The sequence below is a fragment of the Mus caroli genome, unplaced genomic scaffold (assembly GCF_900094665.2).
Source record: "Mus caroli unplaced genomic scaffold, CAROLI_EIJ_v1.1 scaffold_15799_1, whole genome shotgun sequence".
In the NCBI taxonomy this organism is placed as follows: domain Eukaryota; kingdom Metazoa; phylum Chordata; class Mammalia; order Rodentia; family Muridae; genus Mus; species Mus caroli.
Window position 1 is genome coordinate 7,311 of NW_018389994.1, and position 15,045 is coordinate 22,355.

The 15,045-nt window shown below is 43.9% G+C and overlaps 1 protein-coding gene across 1 annotated transcript; it reads left to right on the top strand.

Moving 5' to 3' along the window:
- Nucleotides 1-244: 244 nt before the first annotated feature.
- LOC110288406 (F-box/WD repeat-containing protein 15-like) lies at nucleotides 245-14,432 on the top strand. Its single transcript, XM_021154768.1, has 10 exons — nucleotides 245-340; nucleotides 1,067-1,104; nucleotides 1,299-1,462; nucleotides 2,553-2,671; nucleotides 7,999-8,208; nucleotides 9,571-9,729; nucleotides 10,605-10,815; nucleotides 12,222-12,400; nucleotides 12,692-12,816; nucleotides 14,321-14,432. The coding sequence occupies exons 1-10, from the start codon at nucleotides 251-253 to the stop codon at nucleotides 14,430-14,432; spliced, it is 1,407 nt and encodes a 468-aa protein (XP_021010427.1). The 5' UTR covers nucleotides 245-250.
- The last annotated feature ends 613 nt before the right edge of the window (nucleotides 14,433-15,045 follow it).

The following is a 15,045-nucleotide window of genomic DNA, read 5'->3' on the forward strand; positions in this document are numbered from 1 at the left end:
TTGTTGAGCTCATCTATGCAGTGAAAATCACTGTGGAGTGAGTTAAGGTGTGAGCACTCTCAGCTGAGTGCATCTGGAACCAGTGAGAGGGGGCAGGGGGACAGGCTGAGAGTCTACACAGCTGCAGCTTGCTCCAGTCAAAGCCTCATGACCTGTGGTTGTCAATCCTGCTAAATCTTTGGCCAAGCCAGTAAAAAGGAACAAGCTTGGGAGGAGAAAGAAGAGTCAGTGTGGACTTAGGCCACAGAAGATGGAGGTCCATTTGCCTAGTTTGCCGTTGATGAAAATCCTCTCCTATCTGGATGCCTACAGTTTGCTACAGGTTGCCCAAGTGAACAAGGTAAAAGCTCCTTGGCTGAACTCCTCCATTCGGTGCACCCTACATGAGACCCGTTTGGCCTTTCCCACTCACTCAGTCGTGGAGTCTCGGCTACCCCAGCACCATACTCACACAGCCTGGCATCCTTCCTTCCTTCCCTCCCTCCTTAAACTTACCTTATTCAGATCTGTCTACTCAGCTCTGACACATTAGTGTCTTGGAGACTCAGCTGCTTCTTTTGACCAACAGGAGCTCCATCCTACAGAATAGCAAACAGATACATCTAGGGCTCATGGGTTAGCATTATCCACTGTGAAGACCTCAAATCCAGTTAAATGAGGCAGGAGTGGTGGTGCGGGACTGTATTTGAAGCACTTGTGAGGTGGAAGCAAGGTGATCAGGAGTTAGTTTCAGACTCAATCACATGAATTTAAAACCAGCCCAGGCTACTAGACAACCTATCTCAGAACACTAACAGTGATACCAAAATTCTGCTAAATGAAAAGATCAAGCTGCCATGCAAAGACATGCTACTGATACAAAGCATCCTTGAGACTCCATGTCAGACCTTTGAGCCTGGCCCTCTTTCCTCTGAGCCCTCATAAGGTGACTTGTGTTTGCTCCAGGCTGGCTGGGCCTGGAGAGCTAGGACTGTGTTTGGTTAACCTATATAGGCCCAGCCCAGAACAAATTGAGAGCAGGAGAGGGAGGCAGTTGTTGGTTTAAGGATTCTTTTCTCTCCCATAGAACTGGAATGAACTTGCCAGCAGTGATGTCCTGTGGAGGTAAGGAGAGGGGCAGGGTGGGGTGGGAAGAGGGGACAAGATGGGGCTGAGAGGGAAGAAGAGGCCTTCTGATTCTGGGCCTGGACCTCTGCTGCATGAGGATGGTTAGTGAATAAAAGTTTGCTCACTGTAACCATGGCTCTAAGGTGAGGTGACTGGGGTCAGCCTGATGGGAATGCAACTGTGCATTGCAGGAAGTTGTGTCAGAAGAGATGGCACTACTGTGACTCGGATACCCTACAGCTCCTGGGCACAGAGACATGGAAGCAGTTCTTCGTTTTCCGAACATGGCAAGAACACGCCAAATCCCGGGCAAAGCCAGAAGATTTCACTTACAAGGAAATTCCTGCGGGTTATGGTATGGGCTTGGGTACCTAGAAGAGATGCACACTGGGCTCTTCCCATTCCGTGTGGTCCTACGTACTCATTTAATAAGAGGAAGGGAATTGTAGTTTAACAGGATGGGCCTGCTGTGCTAGCCTAGCCATGGAGCTAATCTGTGATCTGCTGAGTGGTTGCTCAACATCTTAACACCAGCCCTATCGTTCCCTTTCCCCTAAGGCTTTGAACCCTTCCCAGAGTGTAGAGAGAATTTGCTGGGGAAATCACCAAATAGGCTTTAGTGTTTATCTTTTTCAACGAACTTCCTTAGAACAGTTTTCTGATGGAGAGGTGCTTTTAAGTTTCTTTTTTTACATATTTTTTTTATTTTCAGTATGTCTGTATATGATGTGTGTACATGACACAGTTTGTGTGTGTGTGTGTGTGTGTGTGTGAAGACAACTTTGTGTTAATCCCATTTACTGATGGGAAGAATCTTACCTTTTCTGTTGGTTTTAGATAAGGTCTCAATATATAGCTTTGTTTAGCCTTGAACTTGATCTGTAGACTAGGCTGGCCTCAAACTCAAGGTCTGCTGCTTGCCTTCACTGGGACTAGTACATCTTTACACCTGGCTTTTTCTTTCCCTTTGTTTCTTTTTCTTTTTCTTTCTCTCGCTCTTTCTTCCTTCCTTCCTTCCTTCCTTCCTTTCATTCTTTCTTCATTACTTTGTTTCTTTCTTTCTAAAGACAGGATCTCATGTATTACAGGCTGACCTCAAAACCTTCATGTAGCAAACACCAATGACCTTGAATTTCAGATCCTTCTGCCTCCAAATGAGTACTGGGTTATAGTTCATAGGCCTCTAGGAACAGAACAGTGCACTCTGCTGAGGGGTTACAGCCCCAGCCCCTGGTACTTACTTTGTATCTATAGAAACAGATTAAAGAGTAAATGTACCTGAACCAGTGCCCAACCTTCAGTGTGCGTGGCTGCCTCTGTCTTCATCCTTTCCACAGCTTTTATCCAAGCCTTCTTCATAGTAGAGAGAAGGGAAACCCACCTCCTTCAGTTAGAGTCATCCCTCAACTGTCTGCTGTCCACATAGTGTTGGGATTTCCTTGCAGGATTTCGGGCAAATGCATATTATATCTCAGGGTGTGGCTTAACAAGAAACGTACAAGGCAGGTCGGTCATCTGTATGGTGAGTTCCATGACCAAGTTGTCCACCTGGGATATTCGTGAGGTAAGTCTGGCCGATGAGTAGCAAAAGTTGTGAATTCTGGATGTGAATTCTGATTTCATGTTTATGTTTTTGGTGATGATGAGACAGGATTCCCCCTATACAGACCTGGCAGTCATGTAGGTCCCCATACAGACCCACTTACCTTGGCTTCCCACATGCTTTCCAAGGTTTGCACCACACCTGATTGTCCCTCATGTTACTTTATTTTTTTAGGGTTATTGTATATGTATGTTTTCTGTGCATATGTGTATATGCAATCCATCTGTATCTGCTGTCTGTGGAAGTCACAAGACGGTGTCAGGTCCCTTAAAAACTGTAGTTGCAGATGATTGTAAGCTGTGGGGACTGGGGGTGTAGGCACTGACCTCAGGTCCATCTCTAAGCCATCTCTGCAGGGACTGTCAGTGTTTCAAAGTTTTCATCATAGAGATTGTTCTCATACAAGGTCAGGTTTACTCCTAAGTATTCCTTTTTAAGATATGTTTTTGACATTATATATATGTGTGTGCCTCTGTTAGTTTGTTGGTGCCAGCCGGCAGAGGCCAGAGACTGTGAGATGTGGACTAGGCTTTGGGATCCCAACTGGTCTTCTGGAAGAGCATTAGTTCCTCCGAACCATCACTCTGGCCCCTCACTCCAGGGTTGGTTTGTTGTTTTTATCATTTGAAACAGGGTTTCACTTTGAAAGAGACTTGGGGAAAACTTGCTCTGTAGACCAGGCTGGTCTTGAACTCTGAGATCTGCCAACTTCTGCCTGCTGGGATCAGAAGTTCATACCATGTCCAGCAGGCCCCTTCAGGGTGGTGTTCCAGGCTGCTGTGAATGGGAAGGCTTCCCTGATCCTTCTTCACTTTGTTTAGTGCTGCATGGGAAGGGCACTGACTTTTTTTCCATGTTATTTCTATAGCCTGCCAATTTCCTGGGAGTTTATCAGTTCTCAAAGTTTCCCAGAGGAGTCATAGGGTCTCAAAGTATAGGCTCATAGTGTCTGCAAATGAAGAAATTCTGGCTTCTCTTTCCTATTGGCCTCCCTTTTTTCCCCTTCTCCCGTTTTATTGTTCTAGCTAAAACAATATCATATGGAATGAGAGTAGAAAGTGTGGATATACTTGTCTTGTCCCTGATTTTGCTGGAAATGCTTTAGGCTATTTATGATATTAGAGGAGGTACACTAAAGAAACTGCCAACATTACTGTTCAATGACATGATAAAGGTTTTTTATTGTAGATATGAGAGAACAGCCAGAGGCATCTAGAAGAGTCAAAAGCAGACAGAGAAAGAAGTAGACTGTGTTGTGTTTTTAAAAATACCAGGATATGTTTTGTAGAGCAAAGTATGGTGAGGTGGGAGGGGTGATAAAAGGAAAGAGAGAGGAGAAGAGAGGCAGGTCAGAAAACGTGGACAGGGCGGGGGAGGGGAAAGAGTGAGAAAGGGGTTAGGGAGAGATAAAAGTCAGACAGAAAGGTCAGAGAGAACAAGGAGGAGACAAACAACCCCTTTTATAGCAAGCCAGGCCTACCTGCTATTGCCAGGTAACTGTTGGGTGGAGCCCAGAAAGAATGCTAACGTTCTTCCATTTTGGTTTAATTTTAAAAAGGAGAAACTAGAAAGAGGCAATGGTGAATCAGGAATAGTGTCATTGTGAGCTTAGGTTGCTTCCTGCTGACTTTGGGGCCACATGTCTGGGAAACCTAAGAAAATGGGGATGGGGTCTTGGACTAGTCTTAGGAGAGTCTCTTGTTTCCTTGCTGTGCAGGATCTGTGGTACCATCTGTGGGTAGGAAGGAGCAGGTCCAGTAGAAGCATCCGTGTCTGTGAGAGCAGGCGCTGATGCATCTGTGGGTTGCTTCTCTGGAGCTGTCCTGGAGGTAGATTTTGAGTAAACACCTGGACATAGCAAGGTGCTGGAACACTTATGTATATTTGAAGAAGAGAATAAAGTTAAATACTTTTTGGAGGAAAAAAAACTGCTCTCAGGCGTACACTTGAAACCCTTAGGTCTTAGTGGTTGGGGCGAGAGAAGTTCCCAACCCAGAGAACAAGACCGGAATCCCACCCTCTGGAATAGTTAACAGGTAGGAACTTAGGCTATTGATTGGCAGGTGTGCTTATCTAGGTGTTGTCCATGAGAGGTGGAACTGAGTGGGTTTCCTGGAGCTTATAAGTTTACAAAAGAGATAAATCTGTTAACAGCATGAACAGTCTTTAAGATGAGTTTAGGGAAGACAGAAACCTTTCATGCAACAGAAGAACCAAGAAGGGATTTTTTCCTTCTATCTGGGAGACCCCATATATATAAATTTAGCATAGTGAGAAACATTTTAACTTTATATTTGAAAGAAAAATTAAAGGAAACTTGAAGATTTGACCATGTGAATATGATAGTTGATTATGTGGTTTAGTATGAGAAACACCTTAAATCTATAGTTAAGAGTGATAAAGAATAGTACTCCGCTGTGTAAATGTACCACATTTTCTATATCCATTCCTCTGTTGAGAGATAATCTGGGTTGTTTCCAGGTCCTGACTCGCATAAATAATGCTGCTATGAACATAGTGGAACATGTGTCCTTATTACATGTTGGAGCATCTTTTGAGTATATGCCCAGGAATAGTATAGCTGGGTCCTCAGGTACTACTATGTGCAATTTTCTGAGAAACCACCAGACTAATTTCCAGAGTGGTTGTACAAGCTTGCAATCCTACCAGCAATGGAGGAGTGTTCCTCTTTCTCCACATCCTCACCAGCATCTGCTGTCACCTGAGTTTTTGATCTTAGCCATTCTGACTGGTGTTGGGTGGAATCTCAAGGTCATTTTGATTTGCATTTCCTTGATGACTAAGGATGTGGAACAGTTCTTTAGGTGTTTCTGAGAACTTCAAATTTCCTCAGTTGAGAATTCTTGGTTTATCTCAGCTTCTGATTTTTTAACAGGGTTATTTGGTTCTCTGGAGTCTAACGTCTTGAGTTCTTTGTATATATTATGTATTAGCCCTCTATTGAATGTAGGATTGGTAAAAATCTTTTCCCAATCTGTTGGTTGCCGGTTTGTGCTATTAAAGTGTCGTTTGCCTTACAATTGCTTTGCATTTTTATCAGGTCCCATTTGTTGATTCTTGATCTTGGAGCATAAGCCATTGGTGTTCTGTTCAGGAACTTTTCCCCTGTGCCCATGTGTGCCAGGCTTTTCCTCACTTTCTCTTCTATTAGATTTAGTGTATCTGGTTTTATATGGAGGTCCTTGATCCACTTAGACTGGAGTTTTGTACAGGGAGATAAGAATGGATCAATATGTACTCTTCTACATGTTGACCACCAGTTCGACCAGCACCATTTGTTGAAAATACTTTCTTTTTTCCACTGGATGGTTTTAGCTCCTTTGTCAAAGATCAAGTGACCATATGTGTGTGGGTTCATTTCTGGGTCTTCAATTCTATTCCATTGATCTACCTACCTGACACTGTTACAATACCAGGCAGTTGCACTGAGTGTACTTCTCCTAGCACCTTCCTGGGCTGTGTGTCTTAGTGTAGGAATCATGGCTACAGCTGTGGCAGCATTGCTTGACCTGACTGCAGCACAGCTGTGTAGGTAGAATCTCTGTTCTCTGTGGTTTTGTGAGTGCTAGGGGCCCATATGATACCCTGGGAGAGGCATGGTGTGGACCCTAATACCAGTGGGAAAGAACACAGGATTGGCCATGCCTGTGGTTCTTGAGGACATTACTCCTGGCTTCGCACTGTGCAGTTCCTGCTGTTTTATGCAAGAGTTTTTTTTTTTTTCTCTTGTGTACTCTGACTCGTGAGATGGCCAGCTGCTGAGCCATTGTAGGAGGGAACCAGGTGAATGCTGGAAACTTCAATGTGTGTTTCTTGATTATCCTTCGTTCACTCAACTATTTTTTATTTTAAAAGGTAACAGAGCCTAATGGAGTGAACATTAATCCATTCTTGAGATTGCTTGGTTCGGTTTGTCTGGGCAAAGGTCTTATCCTTTAGTCTTACCTGGCCTGAAACTATGTAGACAAGGCTAGCCTCTACCTCAACAGATCAGCCTGTCTTTCCCTCCTGAGTGCTAGGACTAACATGGTGGCCCAACACACAGCAAAGGGGTTTTTATTTTGTTAGGGTCTCAATGCTTATAAACATTGTCTCCTACAGCAAACTGAAAATGAAAATAACCAGTTTTGGAATTGATTCATTGTGAATATGTTCTTTTCATGTGTTATAAAACCTAGTACTGCCATAAGTGGTGGCCTAGGCCTTTAACTCCAGCACTCAAGAGGCAGAGGCAAGTGAGATTGAAGTCAGCCTGGTTTACATAGAGTTCTAGGAGAGCCAGGGGTATAGAGTGTCCCTGTCTCAAACGCCAAAAAAAAAAAAAAAAAAAAAAAGTCTATCAGATGTCGAGATATCTGAGTTCGAGGCCAACCTGGTCTACAGAGTGAGTTCCAGGACAACCAGGGCTATACAGAGAAACCCTGTCTCGCTAATCCCAAAAAAAAAAAAAAAAAAAAGAATCTAGCCCCACTAAAAGTGACGATAGACCCATACTCCGATGGCACTGTTAGTAAAAGGTGAAATGGCTTTGAGCACAGAGCTGCTGATTGTTTTTCACACATGTTTGTTGGAATTGGTTCTCCCCTTCCATGTGGTTCCTGGGGATTGAACTCCTGTCATCAGGTTTAGTGGCAGGTACCCTTCCCTGCTGAGCCATCTTGACAGCAATGTTCATCTCTCTGGTCTGTACAGTGAGTGTGTGCTCGCCTCTGAGCATAATGCAGGTGTCCTGTTTTCCTGTCCACTCCTGTCCCAAATAATCTAGATGTTTGTTTTCTTCTTTGTGTTTCTTTTTATTTTTATGTACATAGGTATTGTGTCTGCATGTATGTCCAAGTGATGGAGTCAGATCCCAGGTCCCCTGGAGTGGGAGTTAAGGCAACTGTGAGCTACCATGTGTGTGCTGGGAACTGAACCCAGGTCCTTTGGTTAAGAATATCTGGTCGTCTTAACTGCAGAGCCATCTCTCCAGCCCTGGGTTTCTTTTTCTTTTTGAGATAGTCTTGTATTATAGTCCCAACTGGCCTGCAACTTGACACTGTAGACCAGACTGGCCTCAAGCTGCTAATAACCTTTCTGCCTCTGCCTCCCTGGGCTGGGATTCTAGGCCTGTGCTACCATGTCCAGTGAGGGATGCTTAGAACTTTCATATTCTTTTCTTGTAAGTAAGAAGGGGTTCCAGACTGGACAAGGCTTCCAAATAAAGCTGGTGAGTGAAAGCAGTTGAACTAGAGGTGCTCAGACATGATGATGCTCTTGTTCCCCAGGGAGTTATGACCTGGGTAAGCACAGAACAGCCAGCCTCTATCCAGCTGTTGACTACTCTCCCTGAGATGCACATTGCGGTCACTGTAGATGCACACTCAACTATCAAACTGTGGGACTGTAACAGCAGTGATGCTCTGGCGACTAACAGCCTGTCCTCCTCCTGTCAATTACTGAAAGCTGTGTTTTCAAAGGATGGCCCAATTGTCTTGGTAAGTGACCCCCGGATCTGGGATAGTCACACATTAGAAAACACCTGTCATATTTAGGTCTCATTAATGTCAAATATCAACTTGATTTCTCAGAGACTATGCAAACCCTGAGAGTCAATCACAGTATACTATAAACCTGGCCAACCCTTAGTCTTTGACCTACTTCATGCACATTTCCTAAAGCTCTTAAAAATGTCATTTTAAAATTCTTTCCTGAGATATAGAGAGATGGCTCGGTGGGTAGCAGTGTTTACTGTGCAAGCATGGAGACTTGAGTTCAAATCCCTGACACTCACATAAAAAGTGGGATGTAACTAAATGTGCCTGTAACTCCAGCGTTGTTGGGAAGGGAAATACGAGGGTCACTGGGACTAAGAGGCTGCTAGCCAAGCCAGCCTAGCTCCAAGATTCAATAAGACACTCTGACAGGAAGTCAGTAGAAGAGTGATCTAACAGGATACCTGGCCTACTTTTCTGGTCTCCATGTATGTCCAGATATGCAATCTATATTCACATATATAAGTATACATACAGCATGCACAAGTACACACACATAATTGTTCTAAGTGATTTTATATCTTCTTGTCTTTGAAATGTTTATTACTGCTGAATCCATGAGTTTGGGTAGGGACAATAGAGAAAAATGTGAATTTTATTAGATATAGAGAAAAAAGGATAATGTGGATGTCCCAGTGATGTGGATGTCCCAGTGAGTCCTAGGGAAGAGTGTTTTAGGGTAGAAAATCTTTAGACATGCCTTACCTTATGTGTTTGAGACAAGACTCCTGATGTAGTCCTGGCTGGCCTAGAACTCACTGTGTAGACTAGGGTTATCTAACTCAGAGAGATCAGACTGCCTCTGCCTGCTGAGTGTTGGAATTAAAGATATATACTACCATGCCCTACAAAAGTTTCTTTAAAAATAAATCTTGCAAGGCATGGTGGTGCATGTCACAAGGGCAGGAGAATCTCTTGAGTTTGAAAACAGCCTGGTTTACAGAGTAAGTTCCAGGATAGCCAGGGCTACACAGAGAAATCCGGTTTCAAAAAACAGAAAAGGAAAAATATTTTGTGTGTGAACATTTTCCCTGTATGTGTGTCTATGCATTCTCTCTCTCTCTCTCTCTCTCTCTCTCTCTCTCTCTCTCTCTCTCTCCACAGTTAACTACTGAGTCCTCTCTCCCAGGTCTAGAGAGCCTTATTCCATGGGATCAGCACAGACACTCTGAGAGGCAGGCTGGTCACAGCTCTGGGTCTCATTACTGGACTTGGAGACACAGTGGTGAATCTCAGAGCAGATGACACTGCTTCTTCCATGCTTAACCTTTCCCCACTGACCAGGTGCTGCTGCTCTGATTTCAGGTAGGTGACATCTCGGGGAACCTCTACATCCTTAGGATTCCTGACTTACACCTCATTTCCAAGGTGAATGTATCCCCATACAGTATTGATGAACTCCACTGCTCTCCTCAGAATAAATGGGTCTTTCTGATAGGGAAATACCCACATGTCTTGACAAAGGTAGGTGTGTTCTAGCATCTCCAGGGTGAAGGTGGGAGACAGTGGGAAGGTTGAGCCCTCAGGGATATCTCAGCAGACCACTCCCCCTCTCCTAAGCCCTATCATAAGAAAAGCCATCCTACAGTCAGGAAAGAATAATGTGCTTGGAAGCAGTCATGTGACCAGTCACAATGGCAAATGTCTATTAGTGAAATGTCCTTGAAATGTGGCTCAGCCAAAGGATGAAGGCAGGTGAAGTAACAGTCCCCAGACAACTTTGTTGGCCCTGAACTCAAAGCAATTTTAGATCACTGGCTGGCATGCCCACCAGTGACTGATGCATTTCAGATAAGTGCTACCATACCCAATGCTTTATATACTGCCTTCTCTCTTAACTGCCAGCTCTCTGGTGCCTGGTTCCTAGGTACTATGAGAGCAATGGTCTTCTCAGAGGCCAAGTACTCTTCAGGGCCCAAGCATATTTATTTGGTTTTATACATCGATATATTATTAAAGCAGCCTGGGTTACACTATGACAATCTCAATGCCTCATTTAAAAAAAAAAAAAAAGTCCAGAACATCCCTGGACTACTCCTCTGCACAGGGAAAATGTATTTAACCAAGCTCTGCCTAGTGCATCCATTGTGGTAGGATGACCGAAAAGTCTCTTGACCTGGGTCAGAGACTCCATTCCATCTCTGAATGTGATGGGAGGGGCAGGAAGATGGTGAGTTATTCTGACCTTAAGTGGAAGCAATGATTGTTCTGCCCTGTCCTGGGTGAAGACGAGACAGCCACTCCTGGGTTTATTTTGAAAGCTCCTTGTCTTGAGTGTGCCTGTGCCAGGCTACAGAGATTTTCTCTTCATTGACTCCCCTGGGCAATACTCTCTGCAGGTGTTTTACATGAGCAGCCTACTGAGGACATCAGAATTCTCTGACCCAGTGTCTACCATTCTCGAATTTTCCTTATACAAAAGAGCCTTCTGGACCCCAAGAAGGGAAGACAGGATAACCTTGATGTCCGGAAATGTACCCCCAAACCCCACAAAATTTGGCATATTTGATATGAAGCTGGAAGAGATCGGGAACAAAGTTACTGTTCAAGGTAAACCTTAGAAAGTTCTCAAGCCTGACATGATGGCACACGCCCTAAATCAGGCGACTGAGTCAGGAAAGGTTCATAGAGGGTTCGGACTCCCAAATAAGAAATATGGAACTGTCAAGATGGTTTAGCTTGTACACATGCATACGTAAACCCACACAGACATGTACATACACACACACACACACACACACACTGATAAAGTTAAAAAAATAAAAGTAAAAGGCCAAGCATGGTAGTACACACATTTAATCCCAGCATTCAGGAGGAGAGACAAGCAGATCTCTCTGGTTTCTAGGCCAGCCTGAGTACCAGATTGTCTGTCCATGGACACATAGTGAGACCTTGTCTCAAAAACAAAAACAAAAATCCTAAATGACAATAAAGAAATATATATTATGGGGAGGAAAATTTCTTAGGGCAGTGGTTCACTACCTATGGGGTCATGACCACTATGGCAAAACTTCTATCTTCAAAAATACATAAATCACAATTGATAACTATAGCAATATTACCATTATGAAGTAGCAAAGAAAGTAACTTTATGGCAGGGGTAACAACCCATCACCACATGAGAACTGTATGAAACTTCAGTAGGAAGCATTGGTAAGGTTGAAAAGCGCTGGCTTAGAGGATAGATACACTTACCTACCAAGCATGATAACCTAGTTCATTTCCTGGGGTACCACACGATGGAGGAGAGATCCAAATCCCTCAAGTTGTCCCCTGACCCCCACATGTGTGCTTGTGGCATGAATACATACACAAGGATAATAATGTAAAATCAATTTTTAAAAGAAATCCCTATTTCTCCTGTGTTTCCTGCACGTGCTCATAGTAAGCTATAAATGCTTGATGTTGTTTTGTATTTTTAGACTTTGAAGACAGGGGTTGTTTGGGTAGCCATGGCTAACCTGGACCTTGCTCTGTAGACCAGGCAGGCCATGAACTTGGAGAACCACTGGACTGTGCTGGATTGTGGATCACCGTATGATGATGCTCCATATGATGTTTTTGTAAAGGGAGCAGGAAGCTCCTTGGCCAGATGTGAACTTGTGCCTGCTTGGTGGCCACTACTCTACTGAACTGTGGTTTTCTAGGGCAGATGTTTCCATTGCTGTCATGCACTATGGACTGGGTACTACTGTCCTTTCCCAGTACACTTGTCTTTCCAGTGTTTGAGCTACTGACTGTCCACACTTTCACTGTGTCATAGCCTGCCTTTCCCTGGCCAAGGACATGGACTTGTCAGGACATGGAATTGTCAGACCAATGGACTGTTTTCATTGTCTCTTTCAGACAAGCATGCCATAGAAGGAGGGATATGCTTTTCAGTGATCATTAAGGATTTTGTTCCTACTTAAATGAATGAAAGAGTTGCCTCTGTATTTTTTGTTTGGTTGGAACAGAATATTTGGTCGCAAGCTTCTCTTTGCAAGATTATGAGGCAAGTCCAGAATGGATGGGAGTCAGTGATAAGGACGTGATTGTTTGTTCAACTGGATCCTCGCTCTTGCTCTTCAACATACATGGTCTCCGTCTGCAGACATTTCACTACTGCCCAGAAGAGATATTGACACTATGGGTGGTAAGTTAAGAATGTTTCCCCTCCAGTGGAGCTTTAAATGTATATATATTTACATTTTATAAACTTCATACTGTTGGGGTGTGCGCATGTGCATTTGTCTGTGTGTGAGCACTTGCAGAGGCCAGAGGCCGACTTCCTGGTGTTAGCCTCTCTCTTTCCACCTTTACATGGGCTCAAAGCACCAGGCTTGCTCAGCAAGTGCCTTTACCTGATCAGCCTTCTCTAAGGCTCTCTCCCTGTCTTTTTGATCTATCATTGACTCCAGCCAACTCACATTTGTGTTCTTTGAAGGACCCCCTTCATGTCATCATCACCTGTAACAATGGCTCTATGGATGTGTACGCATGGGAGGAGAGAAGCCTGCTGCTCAGGAAGTGTTATCGGCTGCAAAGCAGGAGACAGCTGTCACGGAGAAAGTAATCTCTGCTTCTTGACTTAAACTGGACATTGATTTTTAAAACATTTCTGGAGCTGGAGAGTTGGCTCAGCTGTTAAGAGCACTGGCTGCTCTTCCAGAGGACTTGGGTTCAATCCCCAGCATCCACATGGCAGCTCACGCCTGTCTGTAACTCCAGTTCCAGGGCATCTGACAGACACCTTCACATCAATGCATTGAAAGTAAAGTTTAACATATTGAAAAGGTCTGTGCAAAAATGCATTTTAAAAAGAAAAAAGAACTTTCTATAAAAGACATCATTAAGTGTATGATCTCCAGCATCACACAGAACAGACATTGGCTGTGTATGTGTAATATTTAAGAAGCAGAAGCAGGAGGATCCAGAAGTTCTAGGTCACCTTCTGTTATTTCGCAAGTTTGGCAGCCAAATTGGGTTTATTGCAAAACCATCACAAACAAACAAAAATAGGAACTGGCTATGTATAACACAAGCCTTTAATCTCAGCACTCAGGAAGCAAACAAGTGGCTATTTTGTCAGTTCCTGGTCTACATAGTGACTCCCAGGACAGCCAAGACTAGAGAGAGAGAGAGATTGTGTATTAGGAATGAAGTGAGGGAAGGGAAAAAAAGAATTGCTGGTTCTTGGAATATCAGCACATTCAGTTATGTCAACAGTCTCGGGCCCACAGAAGAAGTGGGGAGAACGCATCCTCATATCTTGTCTTTAATGTCAGGATGGGTTCTCCTGAGAGCAGCCCCCACTAGGATTGCTTCATCATTGAGCTGTCATTATCTCCATTTGACTAATTTTCCTTGAGTTTTACTTGCCTTCATCCAAGATATTTTCAGTGATCTTGCTATGGTAGCACAGGCCCCAAACCCTGCCCCCAGGCTGCTGAAGCAAATGCTGATTGCCTGTTAGCAAGACAACCTGATCCCGTCTCCAAAAAAAAAAAAAAGTAAAGGAAAAAAATGAGTCCCGGTTCTTGCAGGAACACACACACATACACACATGTACAAGCACACATAGCCATACATACCCACGTATACAGGCACACATGTAAGCATTCACACATACACACACACACAGGCATGCACACACAGACACATACCCACTCAGGTATGCACAGGCACAACACACAGACACACACAGACACACATAACTCACACACAGGAGTGGACACATACACATAAACATGTGACAAATAAGTATATTTTTATTTGTTTATATTATGTATATGAGTACATTGTAGATATCTTCAGACGCACCAGAAAAGGGCATCGGATCTCATTATACCTGGTTCAGAGGCAACATGTGGTTGCTGAGAATTGAACTCAGGACCTCTGGAAGAGCAGTCGGTGCTATAAACCACTGAGCCATCTCTCTAGCCCCAAACAAAAAAAGTATTTAAAATTTTTAAACAGATTCAGGACTGTGATGAAAAGACAGCCCTTTAATTACCAGTTGATAAACCTCCCTCCCATGTGAGTACTGACATCTTGGGTTTCTTTCCTTTGGCAGCTTCATTTTCAAAATCCTATGTGACGATGTGAGCATAATTGGAGTGATGAAAAATAGTCCCGCCCCCTGCTCTCTTATGGCATATTCCTTGACATCTGCTCTTGAAAACTGAGTGAGTTATGTGTCCTCTTCCTCAATGATAATAAACATCTTTTTGCAAAGATAGGCTGGTGATTTCAGTGTTGCTAAGAAGTGAAGAGGCCAAATGTGGCAGTGCACACCTTTCATCCTGACACTGGGGAGGCACAGGCAGGTGGAAGATCTGAATTCTGAGGCCAGTGTGGTCTACAGAGCTAGTTCCAGGCCAACCAGGGCTATGTCATGAGAACCTATCTCTGAAACAAAACCCATGTCTAGCCATACAAGCCACTTGGCTGTGACATCTGTCGTTTCATTGCTATAAGGTTGACTCAGATGAGCAGGCCATGTGGGCAGCTTTTCTGAGACTATAATTTTCCCCTGTCCTCCTTCCTCCTTTAAACTTTCCCATGTACCTCTCCTCACTGTTCTCTTTTGAATTCTTGATCTCTTTTTTTCTCAAACAAGTTTTGAAGTCAAGGGCATATGGGCTGGAGAGATGGCTCAGCAGTGCAGCCCACTAGCTGCTGTTCCAGAGAGCCTGGGTTCAATTGCTAGCACACAGACAGCAGCTAACAACTGTCTGTAACTCCAATTCCAGGGGGGGCGGGTACCCATCACACAGATATACATATAGGCAAAACAGC

What these genes read in the sequence shown, in the direction of transcription:
- LOC110288406 (XM_021154768.1), top strand. Translation starts at nt 251, where the DNA reads ATGGAGGTCCATTTGCCTAGTTTGCCGTTGATGAAAATCCTCTCCTAT. An exon ending in ACCCACATGTCTTGACAAAG is followed by an intron (nt 9,730 to 10,604) that starts GTAGGTGTGTTC and finishes TACTCTCTGCAG; the next exon opens with GTGTTTTACATGAGCAGCCT. An exon ending in GAACAAAGTTACTGTTCAAG is followed by an intron (nt 10,816 to 12,221) that starts GTAAACCTTAGA and finishes TGGTTGGAACAG; the next exon opens with AATATTTGGTCGCAAGCTTC.